The 23,875-nt window shown below is 30.7% G+C and overlaps 1 protein-coding gene and 1 long non-coding RNA gene across 2 annotated transcripts; both read right to left on the reverse strand.

Annotated features, from left to right (window-relative positions):
- Positions 1-228: 228 nt before the first annotated feature.
- Positions 229-5,575, reverse strand: LOC143052188 (uncharacterized). Its single transcript, XR_012971027.1, has 2 exons — positions 5,393-5,575; positions 229-4,450 (listed from the first exon to the last, which is right to left on the reverse strand). It is a non-coding gene; the product is annotated as an uncharacterized LOC143052188 (long non-coding RNA).
- Positions 5,576-7,650: 2,075 nt separating this feature from the next.
- Positions 7,651-20,528, reverse strand: LOC143050754 (uncharacterized). The gene is made up of 12 exons (XM_076223872.1): positions 18,479-20,528; positions 16,628-16,905; positions 15,928-16,030; positions 15,006-15,235; positions 14,032-14,160; positions 13,085-13,252; positions 11,667-11,803; positions 10,634-10,736; positions 10,117-10,200; positions 8,856-9,036; positions 8,218-8,307; positions 7,651-7,784 (listed from the first exon to the last, which is right to left on the reverse strand). Exons 1-12 carry the CDS (start codon positions 18,648-18,650, stop codon positions 7,651-7,653), a joined length of 1,809 nt encoding a protein of 602 aa, XP_076079987.1. The 5' UTR covers positions 18,651-20,528.
- Positions 20,529-23,875: the final 3,347 nt, after the last annotated feature.

Genomic DNA, 23,875 nt, shown 5'->3' on the forward strand with positions numbered 1-23,875 from the left:
GCATACCACTAGAATATTATGTGTATTTATTACACAGACAAAAAGACCGGTGGGTGCTGGGTTGTCTCCCTGTGTTGAAGACCAATTGGTGGCTATCATCTGCTTTCTGGTCAGATTGCTGTCTCTTTGAAATATTCCCTATTTCCATTCTCATATTATTGATTGCATTGAGCTTTGAGCAACCTTTTTCAAGGTCTACCTAAACATCAAGTAACATGTCATAATCAAATCAAATCAAATCAAATAATTTTATTGGTGTAAATTCCTATACAGAAATGATACCAGCAGACATTTACAAAATACAAATACAAATACAAAAATAAACAAACAAACAAAAACAAAAAAACAAACCAAACATATTTTCTCAATGATAAGAGATACATATTTTATATTTACATTGCATGGAGGTGTTATTCATACAATATTATTAATTCAAGCCATTAACAAATAGCTTCAATACTATAAAAGCTCTTAGCTTGTATGCTAGCCGTCCAGAATACATGTAAGGAGTATAATCTGTACTTTTTTTAAACAACTTTTGAATACTTTATTCATTAAATGTAGAGAGTCTTGTATCACACTACATATTCACTGGGCGTTGATTCATTTTCTTTTATAATTTTATTCATTTATAAAGATCAAAAAAGAATATATATATTTCTTCCATTAAATAAAATACTTCAAAGTGTTTCATCTCAATGAAACTTGTATGATACAGGTACTTTCTTTACTCTATGACAGAAAAAAATACTAACAGGATATTAAAATAACAAACAATAAGTATTTTTTTCCCACTTTGAGAACACCTTTCTAAATAATGTCAAATATTATGTACCTTTATTAATAGCTGTATGAAGTACAAAATACATATAATGAATGCAAACAAAAAGAGTTATCATATTAAATACTACAAATTAAAATCTCATTTTCTCATACAAAACTTTACAAAAGTTGCATTACACATAATGCTAAAAGTTCAAATACTTCATAAATTATATATGAGTTGGTCAGATAGAAATCTACCTTATGCTAGTGCAAGAATACATGTACACCCACACCACATCTTCCTATATCTATATGTATAAGACTTTGAAATATTTCAGAAAATTTAAATATGACTTTTTGAATATTCTGTATATTTTCTTATAACAGCTTAATTTTAAAGGAGCTACAATAGAGTTTTTTCCAGTCCAAAATGTATTAGCAGATGTAAGTAAGACATTTGCATAATGTACATTTCTATCTGAAGTTGCTCATATATATTAAAACAAAGTACAAAAATATATAAGATAACACAGTTTAGCAATCCTTAAAATGTGAATTATTGTCAAAACTATAATGTGGGTTTTATACTTTACTATGAAGAATAAGATGTAGTTTAAAAAGTATCATGAAACTAGATAGAGCTATAAAAGAAGACATGCTTAATTGACAGCTTATAAATTACTTCATTTTAAACTTATTTTTTATATATTATTGAAATGAACATAATGCAGACATGGAATGCACACTTTAATATTTTTTTTTAATGTTCATATTCTCTTGTTATATAATTCACTACAACTATCCAGAAAAATACTTGAAACAAAAGTGTTTAACTAAATGATTTAAAAGTCTACAAAATATATAAAAATCTACATCTACATTTAATATATATCTATGCATGAAATGTCATCAACAAAAAGGAAAATGAAAATGGGGGATGTGTCATTAAGACGACAACCACATAAAATAGCAGAAAACAGCTCAAGGCCACCAATGGGTTTTTAACAGAGCAAGAATATCCTGGACCTGAATGCATGCTTTAGCTAAGCACAGTAAAACTCAGTTTAAAAGAAGTCTAAGTCAAAGTCTAATGTCAGAATGATTCATAAATAAACAAACCACCACTAACAGTTACTTACATACCCGAGCTCTAGACCTAACTTAAAGTAATTGAAAATTTATGTGTCCATCATATGAAAATCAAGAACACTGTTAGTCTATCAGATATTATAAATATATGATCTATATCAATTCTGAATAAGTCTGTTTAAAGGTTTTGTTATAGTTTGAATTTAATACTTTTTTGTGCTTTGTATAGAATATTACCATTAAAGATGAAATGTTGAATACCTGAAGATAAAAGGTGTCTGCATGTTGATTTATGTTTATTTATATTTACAAATGATTTCCTTATACTGAAAAAATGATTTAGTAAATAAATTGACTAGTTTCTGATATCTTAAACCCTGGTGTAATAATGTTTTAGTAATACAGAAAATGCTTATTCATTCAAAATCCCATTCATATAGAAAAAATCTACTAAAATTTTATCAATATGGAATAAAGTAAAAGTATCAAACTCCTATAATTCAATCAAAATCTGATATTTTGAGTTGAAGTATAATAATAGGAAAAACTGTCTATTTCAAGTTCAGAATATAATAATGCAGATATTCATTTGAAAACTCTATTTTATGCAATTTACAAACAATGCATATCTTCATAATATATCTTTTTACTTTTAACTTTAAATTTTAATGTTGAAAAAAATGTATCAGTACCAATAATCATTACTCACAGAACTTCATGTGACCTATGTTTTCAATATAAATAATACATTTTTAATTTGTTTAATTTGCACTGAATCAAAATTAAAATTGATTTCTGAAAAAAATCAAAACCTTGTTCCTATTAAAAATTTTCTTTTTGTGTGTATTACAAATTAAAACTAATGAATAACAATGTTAAAATAAATGCCTGCTTAAATGAGGGTGGTAAAGGGGAGGTGCTTGCACGAAAAAAACGTGACATAAGACATAATTTCACGTTGAACGTGAAATAATTTCTGTAATGAACGTTGCACGAAAAATAAATACTTTTATTTTAACCTTTTGTGACTGAGTCACTGCCTTCTTGTATATATTAACTCTTTGTTTTACTTGATATTTCCGATTAAGTAAACACATTTATGTTATAATTGGTTTACGGATTTTAAAAAAGTTTTTCTTGACGATCTCTGCCAAGTGTTTGAATTCTATTTGAAAAATACAGAGCACGCAAAATAAGACTTTGAAAATCACGATGCACGTAAAATTAAATAAGCAGAACACGTTGAACGAAGCACCCATCTTGCACGACTGAACGTCAAATAAAAAAGTAAAAACACTTTGAACGTGAAATAAAAAACAGCGATCACGTTGCACGAAAATACCACCCTCTTAAATGTATTATATATGATAGGTTAACAAAAAAACTCAATTTTCAATGATCTTCAATAGGAACATTGATAAATTTTTTGTCAGAAATCATTTTTATGATTTGATTAGTGTCATATTGCACAGATTAAAAAAGACATGTTTTACAATGAATTATAACATCACATCATGACATGCAGATACAAGTATTTTCGTTAACTTAGAAGATCATTTTTTTACTCAGGTAAATTAATCAATGAGTGATAGATTTCTCAGAAGAAATTTTGAATAAACTACCGGGTACACAGAGAACAATAGCTATTGTGGAACAATTGAACAGAAGAAGTTAAAATACCTTGACCAAGAGATGACTCTGTGGAAAGCTTTCATTTGGTTTGCAATAAAATGGATTTAGTAAAACAAATCACTTTATTGTTTACAATATTAAAATGTGCATTAAGTTTAACTTTTTTAAAGCCTGGCATCAAAACAACATAAAATGAAGATGTACAGGTAGAAAACTTTTCTTGTCAGATTTTAACAAAGGGAGATAATTGCTCTTGTGTGTTTCTTAAAAGTTTAAATCTTAAAGCAATAAGTTTATTTTATTAATGTCTCCTAACAAATCTAATCAATATAATTTTCAACATCATCATCAATTTCAAAGTCACTATTATCGTTAGCTTCATCCTCTTCTATTGGTGATTGTTCTAAATCTCTGATCTCTTTCAGGATTGCATGGAGTTCATCTGATGTTATGTCTGCAAAATCATTTACATATTGTGATGGTTTCAAAAGCTCAACAGATAATAAACCATGAACTATTTGAGGAATGTTAATTTCAATATAATTTTTAAACAAATCCTTACAGTTATTTCCAATTAGTTCCAGATTGAAATGTTTGTAATACAGGTATTGACGCTTTCCTTTAGCTATACGGCTTTGGTCAGCCTCAATAGTTGACAAAGATTCAAGTATTTCCGTACTTTGCTTTACTAAGTATTGGAAATAAATCATGACTTCTTCATATATGGATTTCTTCTCTTCCTTTGCATGAAGAAGCAAAGATTTGGCTTCAACAGCTTTTTGTTGCTTGGTAGAAATTTTGACACAAGCTAGCTCATCAAATATTGGTGAGGTAGGTGACAAAACTGAATTTAAATCCAGTGGATCACTGCCCAGGCATTGGTTAAGATTCGCTAGCTCTTTCTTAATTTTATTAGAATTTTGAGAAAACTGAATGCTTATGCGTAGTCCAATGCCTTGACCATCTGAAAATATAAATAAATGTATTTGTAAAGATAATTAATAACTAATAAATTTTAACAGAATGTTAACAATTAACAATTTATTCCGCTTTTTTCATTTTTATTTGATAAGTAATCTGCTAAAACTCAATATTCTTATAAAGAACTATGTATGAGCAGTCCATTAATCAAAATACTGAAGTACTGAACATCATGTGACTGCAAGTCCTTGTCTTAGAAAAAAATCACATATCTATACCTGAAAGTGTGGTTAATGTACAGATATAATTTTTTCTGGGACGAGTTTGTGTGTGGATGATCAATTAATGACAGTGAATTTATCCCCACTGTCATGACTATTATATTGTTGTGATACAAATCATTATACTCTGGTTTATTGTTATATGTTATATTAATACTAATGGAATAGATTTTTTTTGTGAGCAGGCATTTACATTTTCCTGCAAAAAATGTGTAATAATCCATACAGAGATATCATTCCTTGAGATTGCAAATGTTCTTCAGATATTCTTCCACATGTGTGTGCATAGATATCAATTATTTTTTTACTTATATGTATATACATATAACAAAACATTTTAATATTATTAATGTATCTTCTGTAAAAAGTATTTGATGAGTATTCATTGAAGAAATTAATTTATAACAAGCGATAAGGATTAATGTTAGTTTGCATTTGATGATGTCTACGTAGTCATCATGTTTATAAATCGGTTAAAAAACCAAAATGAATATTACCTAATTGAAATCTAGGCGATAGCAATACACTGGAATGCCTCCCCGTCATCAGCATTTTAAATATATTTCCTTGTTAAAAGCATTTTTGAGATATTGTTCGAAAGTTGGAAAATCCCCCTCATTTTATGAAGTCCATAACTTTGATATTTCAAGATGTCCATCTGCCCATGTAAATTTTTTTTTATACTTCCACATTTGTAAATTTACCTGCATATTTTTTCATACAACTGGACAAATACTGTCTATCTGTTGCCAAATCTTTCAATTTCTTTAGAACAAAATGCTTCTTCTTTTTCTTAATGGAACACAGAAGAGTGATTCCTGGTTCCTCTTGTAGATTGATTTTGTAATTTGTCCTCCTTTTTAGATTATTACAAATCTTTGATAACCTATCAAATATAATAATATGGAGGATTCATTTCTTTTTTGATATTTCAAGATGTCCATCTGTCGGTGTCCATATAAAGTTTTTTTTATACTTCCACAATTGTAAATTTACCTGCATATATATGTACAAGAAAACCCTTAGAGTCAAAAGAAAAAAGGAGAGAAATGAGGGACAAAAACCCAACCTTCCATTATTTAATTTCAAAATCATGTTAAACTCATCAAATTCTTATTAGGGTATCACGATTAGATGTACAAGAAAACCCTTAGAGTCAAAAAAAAAGAGGAGAGAATTGAGGGACAAAAACCCAACCTGATAGCAAGGCACACAAAGGACAACAACATGTCACTAGGTTAATTTGGACTTATAATTTTATCTATCATTTTATTTATAAATTTAACTTTTAGAAAAGATATAGTTCTACAAAGGAGTAGGTCCGGTAAGGACCGATTTTGGCCTCAAATTTCAGGTTCATCTGACGAAAGATTTTGACCACTTTTTAAACACTTAAGTGTCTATTTTACTTGAATTAATTAGTTTATGTGAAAGATTTTAACAGATTTAGTCATTAAAAACGATCCGATTCAAGCTCAAATGTGAAAAATCTACCTAATATGCCGAAAAATGTCACTTTTCAGATGGTTTTTGGTAAAAATGAAAGTGGCTGCATCCGTGTTCATCCTCAACCTTTATATATGTTATGTATTATCATAAAATACAACTTACATTTCAATATTAAGGATGAACATGAATGTGGCCACTTTCGTTTTACACGAAAACCGTCTAAAATTTAACTAAAATGCTAGAATTATGAGGATTTCAGTAATTTAGCATGACTTAATGGTGCTAGTACCGGATATATGTGCATTGTATTGTCGAAAACAGCCCATATTTATGTAGCAGAAGCATTCTACTGTCCAAAAAATAACTAAAGGTTTACATTTTAACAATTTCGTAAAACTGCTATATTTTGGGGCCAAAAAGGGGTCTTACTGAACCTACTCCTTTAAACATTTTACATGTCAAAAGAAAATCAAGGTTAATCTTATTATGTCACAATTAAGAATTGAATGCTTCTTTTTGTAACTTCATTGAGGTGTACAAGCATTGACCGAAGTATATTTTGTATGTGCTTCATTCTAAAAATGTTCACATGGTCAAGGCTTTACAACCCTATGAATTAACATAAAGAAGAATTCAATACTTATATAAATTACATTTTATCTAGGATCATGAAAACACAAATTTTATCAATTTTTTATTTAATTCACCTTTATTGTGGGACCTTGTATTATCATGAATGATACATTTTATTGTGTAATACAATTGCTTAAGGAATAACATGTGATGTGCAGTTAGCCAATCAGATAAACGTATTATAATGAAACATACATCTAATGTTATTATTTGATTTTAAAATAGTTTATTAGACATATTTATTTATTGGGGAAGTTAAATAAATTATTATGAAAGATGTTTATCCTTAATTTATTCTCTAGGTGTTAAAAACATTGTAAAGGAAAATTGAAAGAATGAGATTATATCATGTTCTCATCCTGAATATGCATCTGAATAGCCACTGGACAAATATCTATCCACCAATAAAAAAAAATACAATTGAAATACACTAAAATACTTCACAAGCACTAGCAGTATGGAGCCCTCCTATATCTAAGGGTTAATTTCAGTGGTCTAGCAATTCCTGCCTCTTGCTAGCCATTGGCAGTGTTACTTTTAAAAGGTAAAAAAGGTCATTATTTGGGATGACCGTAAAACTTCAAATGTGAAGGCTTCAATCTGCCAGCAACATGCCCTTGCTTTCAAGTTCTTAGGGAAGTTAAAATATTGATCACAAACCCTTAATCATTATACAATCAATGAAACAAAATGGCCAAATTTAAAGTCTTTAATCTAAACATATCTGTAGTCAGTAACACAATCTTTAATGTACCGTAATCAAAAGTACAAACCTTTCAATATTCTTTTCAAGGTCTCTCTAACAATAAATTAAACATTCCTTTCTAAAAAAAGAGACAGAGTATTCTAGCTACAAGAAATGAGTCATATGAAGATATAATTACTTCTTTTCTTCCAGGTTGTCTAAGCTCTCAGCATATTGTTCATCAACTGTCAGAAAAACATTTTTTCGTCCTTTAGTATGACATTGTGACTTCCATTCTGTCTGCCAATCACTTACTGCGTCTTCAGATTCTGAAATGTACAAGGAATTATCCCCTTCTGTAATTTTCATATATCAGAGATTTTAAACAATTCAAAGAACTATTTCAAGGAAATCTTTCAAAGAAGTTAAAGATATTCTATCCAAGTGAATAAAATTTGTTTCTATGACAGTCATATTTGATCATAAATCAGAGTGAAATGAAAATTCTCTGTGAAAGACAAGAAAATAAGCATTAGTGTAAAGTTTTGCTCATTGGCCCATACAAAATTATCTATCTAACCAATAGTGTTGTATCCTTCAAATATCTAAAAGTAATTTTTGAAACATGTCCAAGACCATTCCTGTAATTGTATTTCTTTAAGGACTTATAGTTTCTCCAGAGTATTAAATCTTAAAAGTTTACAGAGCAGTATGTATAGCCACTTTAGCTAAAACACTTGCAAAAATATCTGTAGAAATTACCTTCTAACTCTGTTAGAATATCTTGAACAACTTTTTCTGTGTTCTCTATGATTGTGTCACATTTTTTTAGTCTCGTTATCATTCTTGTCCCTGAAAAGTGAGATAAAACATTAAACATGAATCAATGCATGCCTAAACAAAGGGCAACTTTTTTTCATAAGTTGTAATAAATTTACATCTAGTCAGATCAACATGACAGTCACATTAGAATAGGGTTTGTTCATTTCTTAGTATTTAGTATCCTGTAGAAGATGTATAATCAGTGCGTATTTGTATTTAAAGTCATCATTCAATAGCAGTTATCAGTAATGTATATTATGTAACCCGTAATAATACAGTTGTTAAGTTCAATTGACCTCCTGTTGCAATGTACCTTCACAGGTAAAGAAATTGTATACTGCCAATGTGCCAAAAGTAGTTGTTGAGAAACTATTTGGGATGCCAATGACATGGACAACAACAAAAGCAAAAGATTACATGAAGTGATCCCCATATGATGCCTCTGCCAGCACAGGCTACATGAAAAATGAGAGGATAAAAAGTTTTATGTACTAAAATGTTCTAATGGTTTCACTCTGTATTCTTCTAAAAATCATCGTCTATTTACTCTAAATAAATGCAAAAAAGCACACACTTACCTAAGCCATATATAGTTTTTTCACTATGGTGCAGCATTGCCTCTGTCAAAAGATCTTGTCTGTTATTGAGTGACATTTCCTTTGTGATTTTTCTAAATCCCCTTAGATAAGACCACAACCTCTCTATACCTTCACCATCTGTCAATCCTGTACCTGTTACAAATCGTTGACCATAGGACAACTAAAGAAAACAAGGAGGTAAATAAAGCTTGAGATTCAATTTCAAAGAGATCAATCTTACTGTACCTGTCAAATTAAACCTATTTATAATTAGTTTTCAAAATTGAAAAAAATGATATTCTAATGTTAAATTCACTTGTAAAATTTTGTCTTTTCAGACAACTGCTTTATGTTATTCAAACACTTTTTGGAAATTAGCAGTTGATACCAGAATTAAGACATAATATTCAGTTACTTAAGGACAAATCAACTTATCTCTTCATTAAAAAAAAACCCAACCAGCTACTGCTAACTTATGATACCTGAGGATGAAATTGAAAATGTATCATATTGAATAGCTAACCATATGACCCTATATTCTTAATTTCAAACAGCCAAAATATGTAGTTCCTAATAAAATGAGACCAAATTTAATAGAATTGACAGAAATACAGATGGATAGACAGACTATATAAGAATAAAATTATGAATGGAAATGGGGAAGTATACTCCCAATAAGCAGGGGTATATTAAGATTTTACCTTTTGCTTTCAACTAGAAATGTATGTCCCTTTCACAAGTACAAACTGACACTTTTACAACATTTATTTGCAATCTGAAACACTAATGTCATTACACAATTTTCTCACTGCATTGAAAAAAAAGCCATTGATGGCCTTTGGTGGATTTCTAATTTTGGCAAGGTTATGTCCCTTTCACACTTTCCAAGTTTCAATTATCTATTCTTATTGTATCATAAACCAACTATTTTAGGCTTTTTTTATTTTCTTATCCTTATTTGTTAAAACTATTTATCAATCTATGTTAGATTTTTATTCTCATTGCCATCTTTAGTTTCATTTAGGGTGATGTCCCTTTAACGTTGAAGTTTTGATTATCTATTCTCATCGTGTAATGAACCAACTGTTCAAGGCTAATCATTTTATTTTCTTATGCTTATTTGTTTAAACTATCTATCAATCTATGTAACATTTTTATTCCCATCACTACTTTTGATTTCATACCAAATGTTTTGCTATTAGTACATGTATAAACACTTATATTTATGTTTTTACAGTCGTAACATGTTATAATTGAATACCTGACAAGCCATGTTGTGTGCAAAGCTGTGAAAGACAGGAATAGCAAATGTACACTTTTCTAGCATTTCTTCACAATTATTCTTCTGAAAAGAAAATGATAAATTTTAGTAATTTTGTATGATCCTATCATGGTTAAGGCAGTATAAAATATTTTGAAAGATTAATTGTAAGTGTACATTGAATATCATTATGTATATCTACAGACATACCATTAATCACTTGTGTAAAGTAACAGTGCTAATTTTTATAATAACTTGGGTGGAAAATCATAAACTGCTGTTACAAATGAGACGGTAAGATGTTTCGGATTGATAATTTTTTTTTAAACAACACAGATCAAAACATGGATTAGCAAAATGTCAGTGTTTGCTAATGTTTATTTTGATATTAGTATTAGCACCTTGATTCCATATTCGAGGTGATTGCTTATATATAAATATTATTCTATACTTTAGTAAATGAGATACAGTCTCATGGTAAAGAAAGGATAAATAGTTAGCATTAAAGAGATTTTACCTTCAAATGTTTGTGCAGCATACATGCAATATCGTACATAACTACAAGGTTATCAGTTCTGGTTTCTAATAAGCACTTCAAAATGTAAACTGGATAGCTAAGTCTGAAAAAATGATTTAAAATTAAATTTTAATGTAATAATTTTCTATACAATGTGAAATAATTGTCTCACAAAAAGATACCAATTTGTCATAACATGAATGTAAAATGATATTTCTATCTGACGCATGATTTTTTTTATTAATACTTTTTGGCTTTCAACTAGATTTAAGTAGTTCTGAGTACTCTAAAATTGTACTTTTGCATTAATTTTAATCTTTTGACACACTTTGTTATGAATTTCTGTAATTCAATGTTTACTTATTTTGTGTTATATCTTGTTTCACTACTTTTAATTGGTACCACCTTACATAACTATTTAGTATGACAATAAATTTTTATTTCTGTACTCGACATGTCAGCAGTCCTTTTGCACCAATTACTGTTTTTCGTGGTTATCATTTGTGCCAAATTTTTATTTTCAAAATGTATCAATTGCGCCAATATTCGGAATTCATTTGAGCCAATTTACCTGTACACATATTTATCATAAATATTAATGATTAATATTTATTCTTATTTTTGGCTTAAAAAGTGTGATAAGTTCGTAGATATTTCACCACGAAGATGAGTATCTGGAGAGAAATGACGTAAAATGCATTAGACAGTCCATGTACAGAGAGAGAAGAAAACTTATTGCTTTATTGAATATTAATACAAGGTATGCCAAAAGAGATTTAAATTGGGAAGTTCCCAGGCAGCAACATTTCCCGTGTAAACTGCCGGTTCCATGTCCGAAAACAAAGGAGGAGGGAAGTCATATTTCTTCTAATTGGCGCAATCGTATATTTTATTTTTGGCGCAAATGATACCATGTAATTTTGAAACAGGTGGAGCAAAGGTAGCATTGGAGAGAAAAAGTTATGGCGCAAAAGGACGCAATTTTGGCGCAAACTGATCTCTCCCCATCAGGTCATACTTCTTATTGTGTTACCTTTCACCATGAGACAGGTCCATAAAATGGAATGGAATATCATGTTTGCAAACACTACCAAAGACACCTGTGACATCCAGTTTGCCGTTCTTGATTTTGGATCGAATGTTATCTCCTGCTTGAAAATTGGAACATTCCTGTGGCAAAATAAAAAGTTGAAGCAACTTATTGATTAAAAGAAAGGAAAAATAAAATTTAAATAAAGCAAAAAAGTAAGAGGTCTTCATAGCAGTATGTTTAATACATAAAAAATAATCTCCATCTATGTCTATAATAATATTTTTCTTCTCAGTCTGTCCATGATATAAATCATAAAGTGATACCTATATACGAACTATCAATAACAAGAATGTGTCCATAGTATACGGATGCCCCACTCCCACTATCATTTTCCATGTTCAGTGGACCGTGAAATGGGGTCAAAACTTTAATTTGGAATTAAAATTAGAAAGATCATGTCATAGGGAACATGTGTACTAAGTTTCAAGTTGATGTGACTTCAACTTCATCAAAAACTACCTTGACCAAAAACTTTAATCAAAACTTTAACCTGAACTTTGCACTATCATTTTCTATGTTCAGTGTACCATGAAATTTGGGTCAAAACTTTAATTTGGCATTTAAATTAGAAAGATCATATCATGGGAACATGTGTACTAAGTTTCAAGTTGATTGGACTTCAACTTCATCAAAAACTACCTTGACCAAAACTTTAACCTGAAGCGTGACGAACAGATGGACAGACGAACAAACAGAGGAACAGAGGCACAGACCAGAAAATATAAAGCCCCTCTACTACTGTAGAAGGGGCATCGTAGAAGGGGCATAAAAAGCTAAATTTCAATTATATTAAATTGCAGTCAAGTATAACACTGAGGCATATGACTGCACTAGCTATTATTAAATAGCAGTCTGCCATGCAGTCATTATAAAAATCACCATAAAGTATATTAATTATTGATTTTTTTATTGAGAATATGTGCATAACTTCTGTTTCTTTTCATATACAATTTGATTTTTTTTGTGTTCTTTTTTTTTTGGTTCATAAACATTAATAATGTGTTAACTGTCGATACACACATATTTATAGTCTTTTTTTCTCTCGCTGTGAATACCACTGTCACTCTAATATAATTATAATCAATTCAACTACTGTCAGTTTATTGTCTTAATACTGTATGCAATAGCCATATAATGTAAATTTGTTTGTGCTAATAAATATTGTCTATTGAATAATATAAACAAAATCTGACTAATTTCCTTTAGAACATCAATTCATTGGCACTTAGTTGAGAAATTAGTTATCTGATAATGTTGATAATTTTCCAGTCCATGATTGGCTATGGGTATTTTACTTTAATAAAATTTAAAAAAAAAAAAAAGGAGGTTCATACAACTTGGAAGTTAGAAATACTTACATAATTAGTACCTTTCTGGACAGAATAGTCATCGATGAAACTTTTCATGTTGTCATGGTTTCTAAAAAAAAGGTCTTTATGTCTGGAAGACTGTCTACCATGACCTTCACCTGATGACCGTTTGTGTACCAGACCAAAATTAGCATCCATAGAGATTATTGGGGGGTTCTATAAAAAAAGATTTTTTTTTTTATTATTTTTCATTTCATCAAGTATAATGCCCTTTTCTTACAGAAAACAGAATTAGTATTAAAATGTGTTTTCCCTAAATAAGACTGATACCAAGATATGTTAATATTTCACCAAAAGTAACCTGAATCAGCTTAAGTAAGCTTGTTAATTTTTTTTACTGATTAAGAAGAGGTGACATTTCAGATTACAACTTTTACTAGTCATGAAACACATTATTGACTATTGTTCGATTAATAGGTTCATTAAAACTTTTCATTAATAGACTGACAGACAGACAGATAAACAAACGGATAGATAGGGAGAAAGAGATGAACCAAAAAAAGCAATTACTATACATTGATATAACCCAACATACTTGTTTTATTGGGGTATAATTGACAAAACATCATTTGAATTGAAGACTGCAAGTAACCTTAAGTAAGAAGTTGACTTTCTATTGTTTTATTAGTGACAAATCTAGTCAAAACTTTCATAAAATTGATCAAATAACAACACTCCATGTACGCAATTTTTTCTTTGCCTTATGGGTACCTCTGTTAACTTCTCATTTCAATCACAGACATTCTGCAAAAAATATTCTCTTAATTCACCATTAGAACTTACAGAAATGTCACTAAAAGCTTGAATGAAATAAGGTGCTCCAGAAGGATAAACCTTCAAAGTTATCAAATAATCTTTCTCAACGGAACCTCAACAAAATTGCTACTTCCAGGTAATAATCCTTTTAATGCAAAATTATTTTATGTGTTAATTACCTTCAAGCATATTGGGCATTCTCTGGTAAAAGATGACTCTGTAATAGTGTGTCTAGTGTTCAATGTGGACCGGTGATAATTGTATTCCGTCAAACAATCACCAACAACAGCACGGTAAATATTCTTTTCCTGCCAAGTAAATGTTTTACAATAATAATTTCCATTGTAAAAATGTACTTTGTAATTATTTATCTCAAGGGCTTATCTTTTTTATGAATATCAGTTCAAGGGTTTTTCCCTAGATTTACCTCAACATCTTGTCAACTTGTTGTGTTTTAGTCTGCTAATTACAGTTGGAAAGTGTATTAAATAAACAATAAATGTTACAAAGGTTAGCTAGGTGCCATCGTATTGTCTTCAGTGCATCCAGTTTGCATCTTAAAATAATTTCAGAAAGAAATAGCTCATGCCTGATAAAAAATTGGCCTTTTCTTTTGGAGAAGTTTCTTTTCTTTTTTTGGTAAAAAAACAAACCCAACGTTAACATTACATTATTATTTTGCAAGTTGGCAGTGTATTCATTAAATCTATTAAGTGAAACTTCTACTAATCTGGATATCAGAAATTAACAGAATTCCAGTATAAACAACAAAATCTAGTTTATAATAAAAACAATGTATACATATGCTTATTATTTTGGATTTATTAAAAATAAGTATGTATGGCAGTCATGCTTTGAAAAAAAATTCCTGATATGTCCTTGTCTGAGCACCAATACATGTTCATTATCAGATGATTAAATTTACTCTTACTGGATTGAAAGTAACACAAAAGACTGAAAATGACAAAATTCTATCACTTTTATTTATTGTGGGGTAAGTAAGGAAAATAAAAACATTATAGATTACATAAAGTTACAGTATAAAACATGTAGTACACAACATGACAAACGGATAGGTTTAAATGGAAGAATCAATAGTTGTAAAAGGGAGATAAAAATAAACAATAATAGGTGAACTTAATAGAGTACTTACATCATCTGTAGCCAAATTTATGAAGTTTGATTTTAAAAATCCTAAGGCATCACAAAAAGATTTTGTAGGCAGGTGACATTCCAGGTGTAGTACAGAAAGCAGCTCCATGAAACGAATATCAAAGGCAATTTTCGGATTTGATGGTGTTGCTGGCCATAAATTGTACCGTACTAAAGTTGCTGCTGCAGTTTCACATCTGCAAAGCTGGATTTTACAGATATGTTGTGTTCCTAATCAAATAAAGGATGAGTTATAAATGTATTCTGATGTTTTTAATGTCATTCTATGTAAGAATCAGGCAATTTAAAAAAAAAATCAAATTATGGTCCCAAAACAATCTGCCAACCTAGCCCTAAAAATATCTTGAGTAAAAAAAGGTGAATCTTTTGACCCATGATCTTGTTATACAAGTGTTGCAGTGTTGGTTAAAAAGGTAGAAAATAACATAGTTTATCTGCCCTTAATTGAATATTTATTTCTAGTGTGTTTCAATCAAACTATATCTTCTTTTACCAGAACTGGTAATCGAAATGCATGTTATTTTCATGTAACATGCTTAAGTACTTAATTACAATTCCCAAATGTCAGCAATGTTAATTGTCAATTATTAGAAATTAATTTGCCAAATAATTCCTGCAATATAACATTATAGTTTCTCAACCACTTGCTCAATATTGAAACAGATAGTGACGAAGCCCATATATGCACGAATGATGTTCACTAAAACCAGAGTTTTTGACGGAAAGGCATGGCACTCGAAAAGTGGTCTATTCCATTTCTTAACATTACCTTTAACGGTTTATTTAATGATATAGAACAAAAAAAAATCTAACAAATATTTATGTGATTGTAACTTGTTTCAAAGTACTATATGTCATGTATGTAGCAAGACACATTATAACAGATATAAAAAAAAACACACCTTTCATATCAACAGCATAAATATTGCTGAAAAATGTCTGGTCACATTTGTGATCTTTTCTGGTAAGCTCATTAATTAGCTGTATTGGTACATACATAGATCCCTAGGGAAAGAAAGTAAAAATAGAAAATTTAAGTTATCCCCTAAAATATAAGTTAAGACAAATACATAATTTAACTGCAAAGATGATGATGGATAGCTGTTTAATGTCCAGGGACAAGTTAATATACATATAAAGAACAAGAATATATTAATGTAATTGGAATACAAGTCATGCTTTCTTCTACACCGACAAGCTAATATAAAAAAGAAGATGTGGTATGATCAGATTTTTTATGTTATAGTTCTGAAGGTAGCAGTTCACAGGTAGATATGTCACCTTACCCAGACCTATTTTAATTAAAATCAAAATAGCTGTTTTTTTCAAAGCTGTTATAGTTTGATAGCTCTGTGTTTGCCTGACTCAATAACTTTGGTACTAAAGATTTTCAAGTAAATATCAAAATGCTGCAGACTTTGACATTGAATAATTTTGTACATGCAATATAAAATTTTAAAACTAGTCTCATGTTTAATAACTTGAGGTATTTCAAGTCAATCAGTTTGGGAAGTTTACAATTCAATTGTGAGATTTTTATCTTAAAGCAGTTTTATTTTTCGAAAGAACATCCGTTTTAAAGGTAAAATAATTTGGACTTACCTTCCATTGCTGTGGTTTGTGAAATAAGATATTTCTGTGAACTCTCTCACAACAGCTGGAACAATAATATGCCTGAGGCCCACAATCTTGACATATAATAATGTCGGGTTGTTCATCATGACAAAACCCACACTCATGCGTTGCTGGACTAAGTTCCTGCAGTCTTGTCAGTATCAGGTCTTCTCTTAAACCCTCCCATGCTTCAATGAGCTTTTTTTTCTTTGTAGCATAGCTATTTTTAGCTGGTTCTTCTTGGTCTTCATTTATGAGTTCTAAATCTGCATAAGAAAATTAAAAAATTTAAAATCTCTTCAATACAAATTTTTAGATAAAAAAAATAAATATAAGATCTAGTAAAAACTTATTTCAAACTGGTAGCACATCCTCATTTCTACAAAAATGTTGTTAACATTGCGCTGATGTTATATACATATACACATTCATGAATCTGCAATCTGTCGATACCTGTATCTTGGCATTGCACAAGGTCATATTTTTTCTCTGACTTTCTATGACATCTTTACACAAAATCCATTGTATGTTGGATGTGTACAGATTGATAATTTAGTCTTAAATGCATGATTTTTTTATTAGTTGTTAGTGGCTTTGAACTAGCTGTCAGTTAACTGTGAGTACTCTCAGATCTGTTCCTTGTGTCTTTTTGTTGTTGGAATGTACAAGAACCCGGCCATGTTCTCGTATTTTTTTATCCATCTGAAGAGTTAAGCCTTTTTCAACTGATTCTTATAGTTCGTTCTTATGTTGTACTGTTATACCACTGTCCCAGGTTAGGGGGACATTATGTATGTATGCGCCTGTCCAAAGTCAGGAGCCTGTAATTCAGTGGTTGTCGTTTGTTTATGTGTTACATATTTGTTTTTCATTCATTTTTTTATATAAATAAGGCCGTTAGTTTTCTCGTTGTCATTAAGGGCCTTTTATAGCTGACTATGGGGTATGGACTTTGCTCATTGTTAAAGGCCGTACGGTTAAGTTACCTATAATTGTTAATTTCTGTGTAATATGGCCTCTAATGAAGAGTTGTCTCATTGGCAATCATACCACATCTTCATTTTTATAGATCTATAGAATGCTTACTTTTACTAAGCGCTCAAAACCTAATACGTGTTCCTAGAATTTCATATCATTATTGAAATTGAATTAACAACATCTAGTCTACAAATTGAGGAAAAATAAAGGACTATTGGCAATACTATCATGACTGTATTTAATAAAGTATACTAAAAAAACCATCGCAACTAGGAAAACTGACTTCATTTCAAATTTGTAATATTAGCAAAAGCTATATATATAATGTATGAAAATGATATAAAAATTAATCTTTAAAATATAAGCGTATATATATAGTATTAAGTTTTTATCTTTATTTATTAGTTATTAGGTGTTGGAATGACACTTTAAAGGACACTTGGGCTATTTCATGGCCACTAGATTTTAAATCAAGAAAACCTTTAATGTAACACTAACAGTCATAGTAAATTAAAGTTGAAGTCCAGTGCAACCACACAAACAGGGTTCTAACTCACAACCTAGTGTTTAGGAAATAATAAGGGATAATATTGGGTTCATAAGTCCCTAATTGTTTTTGCTTACTGTTCAGCTGTAGTTAATAATATGTATTCACATGCAAACCCTGCAAAAACCTGTATGTATAGTATATTTTAACCCGAAATGTTATAAGATATTTCTTAATTGCCTACACAAGTGTATCAGTATGTTCAAAGATGTAAAAAAAGGGAGTTATGTAGTTCCTTATGATAACTTACTGGTGATTCAGTAAAAATCATTGTTTTAAGACAACAAATTACCTCAAGTCTCTCTCAAACTTACTTATATCTGGTTTTTGTTTAAAAATGTCACCACAATCTTTTTCAATAACAGTATCTTCATGTTTACTGGATATTGAAGCATCTAGCCTAACATATTTTGTTTGTCGTCTTTTCCCATCATACACAATCTTCTTTATCTTTGGGGGCTTCTTAGTAAAGCGTATTCTCTTCATTCTACAATAAATAAAATAAATTTTAATCTGTCTTCCATTGTATTATACATGCATAGTGTCAATATAAAAATAAGAATTTGTGGTATAATTAGCAATGTACATGATGTAAATATCTTAGAGTACTTGCAGATACTGACAGGCAGTTCACAGCCACTAAAAAGGGTATGTTTGGTTGTTTAATAATGATTCAATCAAATACACATAAAGGTTTGTTTACCACTGTGTAAAGTTTCACTCATATTCATTCACAGGTTTAAGAATAAGGAGTCAATTTAGATAGATGATAAACAAAGACAGCAACAGAAAGCAAGATTCATAATTTATAACTCCACAAACTATAACTTGATGTAGTAATAGTTGTAAATAGATCTTGATGCAGTACTGAGTAGTGTACAAAGCAAGTACTAGTATACAATTCTATACCAGTTGAAAGAACTAATAACATTTAAATTTAGTTTTAGTGGAAACCATTACTGCACAAATCATTTAAGTGCAATAATAATAAAATCAAATAAAGCTCATCTGATTAGAAGTGACTTGGTTATCATGCTTAGACGGTTATATGTTGTGCAACTGTAAAGCATGATTCTTCTTGCAAAATAACATGTCTCCACTGGGACTTGAACCAGGGACCTCTGTATCACAAGGCAGCACGTTTACCAACTGAGTTGAATAAGTACTTCTTTAGCCCCAACCCCTTACAGCTGACTAAATATCTACTAAGTTTTTTTAAGCGAAGCAATCCCTTCACACTTCCCCAACCTCAAGAGTCAATTTACACTATAATGATAGATCTTCATCTTTTATATTCCCTGGCTCAAGGTACTTCTTGTAACATACATTTTTATTGTTAGGCGCCAATATAATCATAGAAAATGATTCTTCAGGAGTCTTCACCTGGACTCAAATCTTGAACCTCTGTGTTAAAAGATAGTGTGTTAACCAACTAAGCTAAAAATATGTTCCTTAGCTCAACTGCTTATGGCTGACTAAGTATCAACTAAGTTTTCAAAGGAAAGCGATCCTGTTACCTATGCACTATATTTTTGACATTGTGGATTTTACACTAAATAAGGTAAGGCTGCTAATATATAGATTTAAAATTCCCCTTCCCTTTCATGAATGTGACCTACCGAATTAGACTATTTACCGGATTTGTTATCACATAAGCAACATGACGGGTGCCACATGTGGAGCAGGATCTGCTTACCCTTCCGGTGCATCTGAGATCACCCCTAAGTTTTGGTGGGGTTCATGTTGTTTATTCTTTAGTTTTCTATGTTGTGTCATGTGTACTATTGTTTGTTTGTTTGTCTTTTTCATTCTTAGCCATGGCGTTGTCAGTTTATTTTAGATTTATGAGTTTGACTGTCCATTTGGTATCTTTCGTCCCTCCTTTAAATAGGAAGATGAGGTATGAGCATGAGTGCCAATGAGACAACTCTCCATCAAAGTAACAACTTATAAATGTAAACCATTAGAGGTCAAAGTACGGCCTTCGAAATAGAGCCTTAGCTCACACTGAACAGCAACATAAAAGGCCCAAAATATTACTAGTGTAAAAACAATTCAAACGGGGAAAACCAAGGTCTAATCTATATAATAAAATAAAATGTCAAGCATCGGTATTTTTTCTATGTTTCTGTGGTCAAGAATTTTTATTTGCAACTTTATTTTTTCTCAAAATGTGTATATTTTCATTTTAATATTTTTGAGTAAATAAATAACACTTCCGTGAGTAATCAAATGGTTGACAGCACTACTCCAATAGTTGAACTAAGCCTTGCAAATGTTCCCTGTCACGTATGATGCCAATAACTGGTTTTGAATGTAATTTATCCAGACTTAAAGTCATCATTGTAAAAAGTCGCGAGTTTAAATCATATTGGTGAAAGTGAAAGTGAAAGTAAAAAATGATTAAATGGCAAATAAATTCCACAACTTCCGGTTCAAAACGTATGAAACAATTCCGAACAATATTCCACTAGCGAGAAAGTGCGCGTTTTGCAGTAAAAAAAAAGCTGTTAAAAGCAGTGGCGGATCCAGAAATTTTAATAAGTGGGGACCCACTGACTGCCTAAGAGGGGGCCCGTGCTAGTCACGCTTCAGTAATTCCCTATATAAGGCACCAATTTTTTCCAAAAAAAAGGGGGACCCGGGCCTCCTGCAACCCCCACCCCCTAAATCCGCCTCTGAAAAGTACGGTTTTACTCAATTTCAAAATTCCCTTCACGTTTCTCACAAAAGATTTAATTTTATGTTTAGATAATGTAACTAAATTTTTCATAACACGTTAAAAATTAAATTCATATATATATATAGGCAGACACAGAAACAGACTTTATAGATTTCTCGCAAACCGCAAGGCATGGGTTTTAGTAAAATGGTTCTAATCTAAATGCATAATGTATTATGATTTAATATAATATTTCTACATGTGTGTTTTTCTTTACATCAACCAAGGATCAAGTATCCGAATTTACGCGAGTCTGTTCATATGGATATCTGGTCCGTTAGCAGGCTAAAAACACATTGATTCTCAAAACACATTCACACCCTACGCATTTTTACCCAACACTTCCGACCCATGTTTTTTTGCACCATATTTTATTCAAATATAGAGACTAGAGTACATGTATTTTAAGATGTATTTATCAATTATACACCTAATTTATTTTCATTGGGGGGGGGGGGGGGGGGGGGGGGTTTAGATGATAAACTTGATCTAAATTATTTATGATTAGTATTAAATCATATTTACCAGGATGGATTTGTATAGTAAAGCAGTAATATAGAAAAACACTATACAAATCCTTGGTATATACAAAGTATGTACTAGCTGATGTGTTTGTAAATCATTATTTCCATATGCCATGTGCCGAAGAGAAAAGTTCAGCATACAACAAGCGACAAAAACATGTGCTTTTTGTGTATTTTTAGTTTTGAAAATTAGCTTGGAAACTCGGTAGTAATATGAACTAAGGTACTCTTAATGCATGCACTTTTAACTTACCTTAATCTTTCTTAGCTTCACATGTTGCAGACGTATGGATATACTAGCATAAAAGGTTAATCACTAACTTTAGGATAAAATGGCCTCTAGACTTTATAGATGCATGTGGCTTGAAATTTTTGAGTATTCTTTGAAATATTTATATAAGAAAGACAATGATTGGACAATATTAAGCCTCTGTGTCAAAACCAAAATTCCTGTGTTATGCTCTTCAATAAGATAACCCCATATTAAACATTTGCTAAATGCTCACATTATATTTTTAGTGTTACTCTATTTGAATAGAATAACTCTATACCATATAATAAAATGTCATCATGTCTATGTTTACTTACTGGAGTAAGATAACCCCATTCCATATACTAGCATGGTTTAATTTATAGGTTACTGCTGTACCCATATTTTGACTATTTTATTTATTATGTCTGCTTGAACCACTGTTCACGCATCATTGTACATATAACGGAATTTGGTGACAAGTTGTCGTTCAAAGTGAGAGGTTTAGCGCTATAAAACCAGGTTTAATCCACCGTTTTCTACATTTGAAAATGTCTGTACCAAGTCAGGAATATAACAGTTATTGTCCATTCGTTTTTGATGTGTTTTGTCATTTGATTTTGCCATGATTAGGGACTTTCCGATTTAATTTTCCTCTGAGTTAAGTATTTTTGTGATTTTACTTTTTACACTGTTTCAATAAAATAACACCATAATATAGGTTAATAGGGTATCTATTGAACACATATATTTTAAACAAGTCGAAATTGAAAACTACGTTCAATATATATATATATATATATCTATACTATTAAACGAGAAGACCTCATTTTGGGTGTCGCTTCTCCTCCTTCCACAATAAATTAATCATCATGTCTCTGTGTCCTATAGGTAACATGTATAGTCGCATTTGTCATCCATTCTTATGATCATTCAGTTTGGGTTACTTTGGGATAAAAACGAAAAAGAATGCGTCCGGATATTTTCCCGTCATTGGACAAAACTTTAAGTCAGATTAGTTTTCCGGTTTGTGTTTTTCTGTACTTTGAACATACAAAGACTATGAATAAAGTATATACATTTGCTTTGTGCTATCATTTTGAGTTCTAGCATGTATCATCCTTGCTTAACGTGTTTCAGTTTGGGTTATTTAGGGAGGAAAACGAAAATGAATAATATTTGCTATTTACTATCAATTAGTTTACAGTGGCGGATCCAGAACCTTTCATGAGGGAGGGGGCGCTGACTGACCTAAACGGGGGGGGGGGGGGGGGGGCGTTCCTCTCATGCTTCAGTGATTCCCTATATAATCAACAATTTTTTTTCAACGAAATGGGGGGCAGGGTCCCAGCCACCCCCCCCCCCTTGGGATCCGCTTATGGTTTATATCAACGGCGGTCACTGCGGATATATTTCTGTATACTTACATACATTTATTTACTATGAATAACTGTTTTTGTTACAAAAACAGAAGGTATAAAAATCGGGGTATTTGGAAAATAGGGGGAGGCAAAAAAATGTGCCCAGTCCCTAAGTACCTTTGACTTTTGATACCTCTCCTGAAATTCTTCAGTCAGTATATTTTTTTTTTTACAGTTTACATACGCTCTATTTCCCCGCGATTTCGCGGGTGTGTTCTAGTATATATATATATATATATATAATTTGTTGGGTTGATGTTTAGACGAGTTATATATTTATTATATATATATATAAAAGTATGGACACAAATCAGTGAGGATAGTAATTGTTTAATTAATGTTTGTATTTATGATAAAATGATGATTTTAAAAGCTCACTAGAGCTTTTGTTACTTTGTTTACTATGTATCGACAATAAATAAAACTTTGATTTGATATATATGATATTAATCAGTGTTATCATTACCGAGTTTATGTATTGGTTGTGCGCCCTGTAAATACTGTTTGTGCTATGACTCTTTCTTTCACAAAGGGTTACATGTTAAACTGTGTTCAACTGTGACTGTCATTTTACCTTTTTAGAAAAGAGGCAAAAAATCCAAATTGGCGTTGTGTAGTGAACAACATAAGTTTGTTTTTTAAATAACTTGCCCCATTTACAAGTGACCATTCTAAAAAGTTCACAACTAAACGAGACAACAAATGTTCTTAAATGTTGTTACAATGTACTTGACTCTGGAATATCTATACTTCAATTTGCAGACATATGTAATATGTAAAATAAGCTGTATCCT

Source organism: Mytilus galloprovincialis, chromosome 11 (genome assembly GCF_965363235.1).
Source record: "Mytilus galloprovincialis chromosome 11, xbMytGall1.hap1.1, whole genome shotgun sequence".
Lineage (NCBI taxonomy): Eukaryota > Metazoa > Mollusca > Bivalvia > Mytilida > Mytilidae > Mytilus > Mytilus galloprovincialis.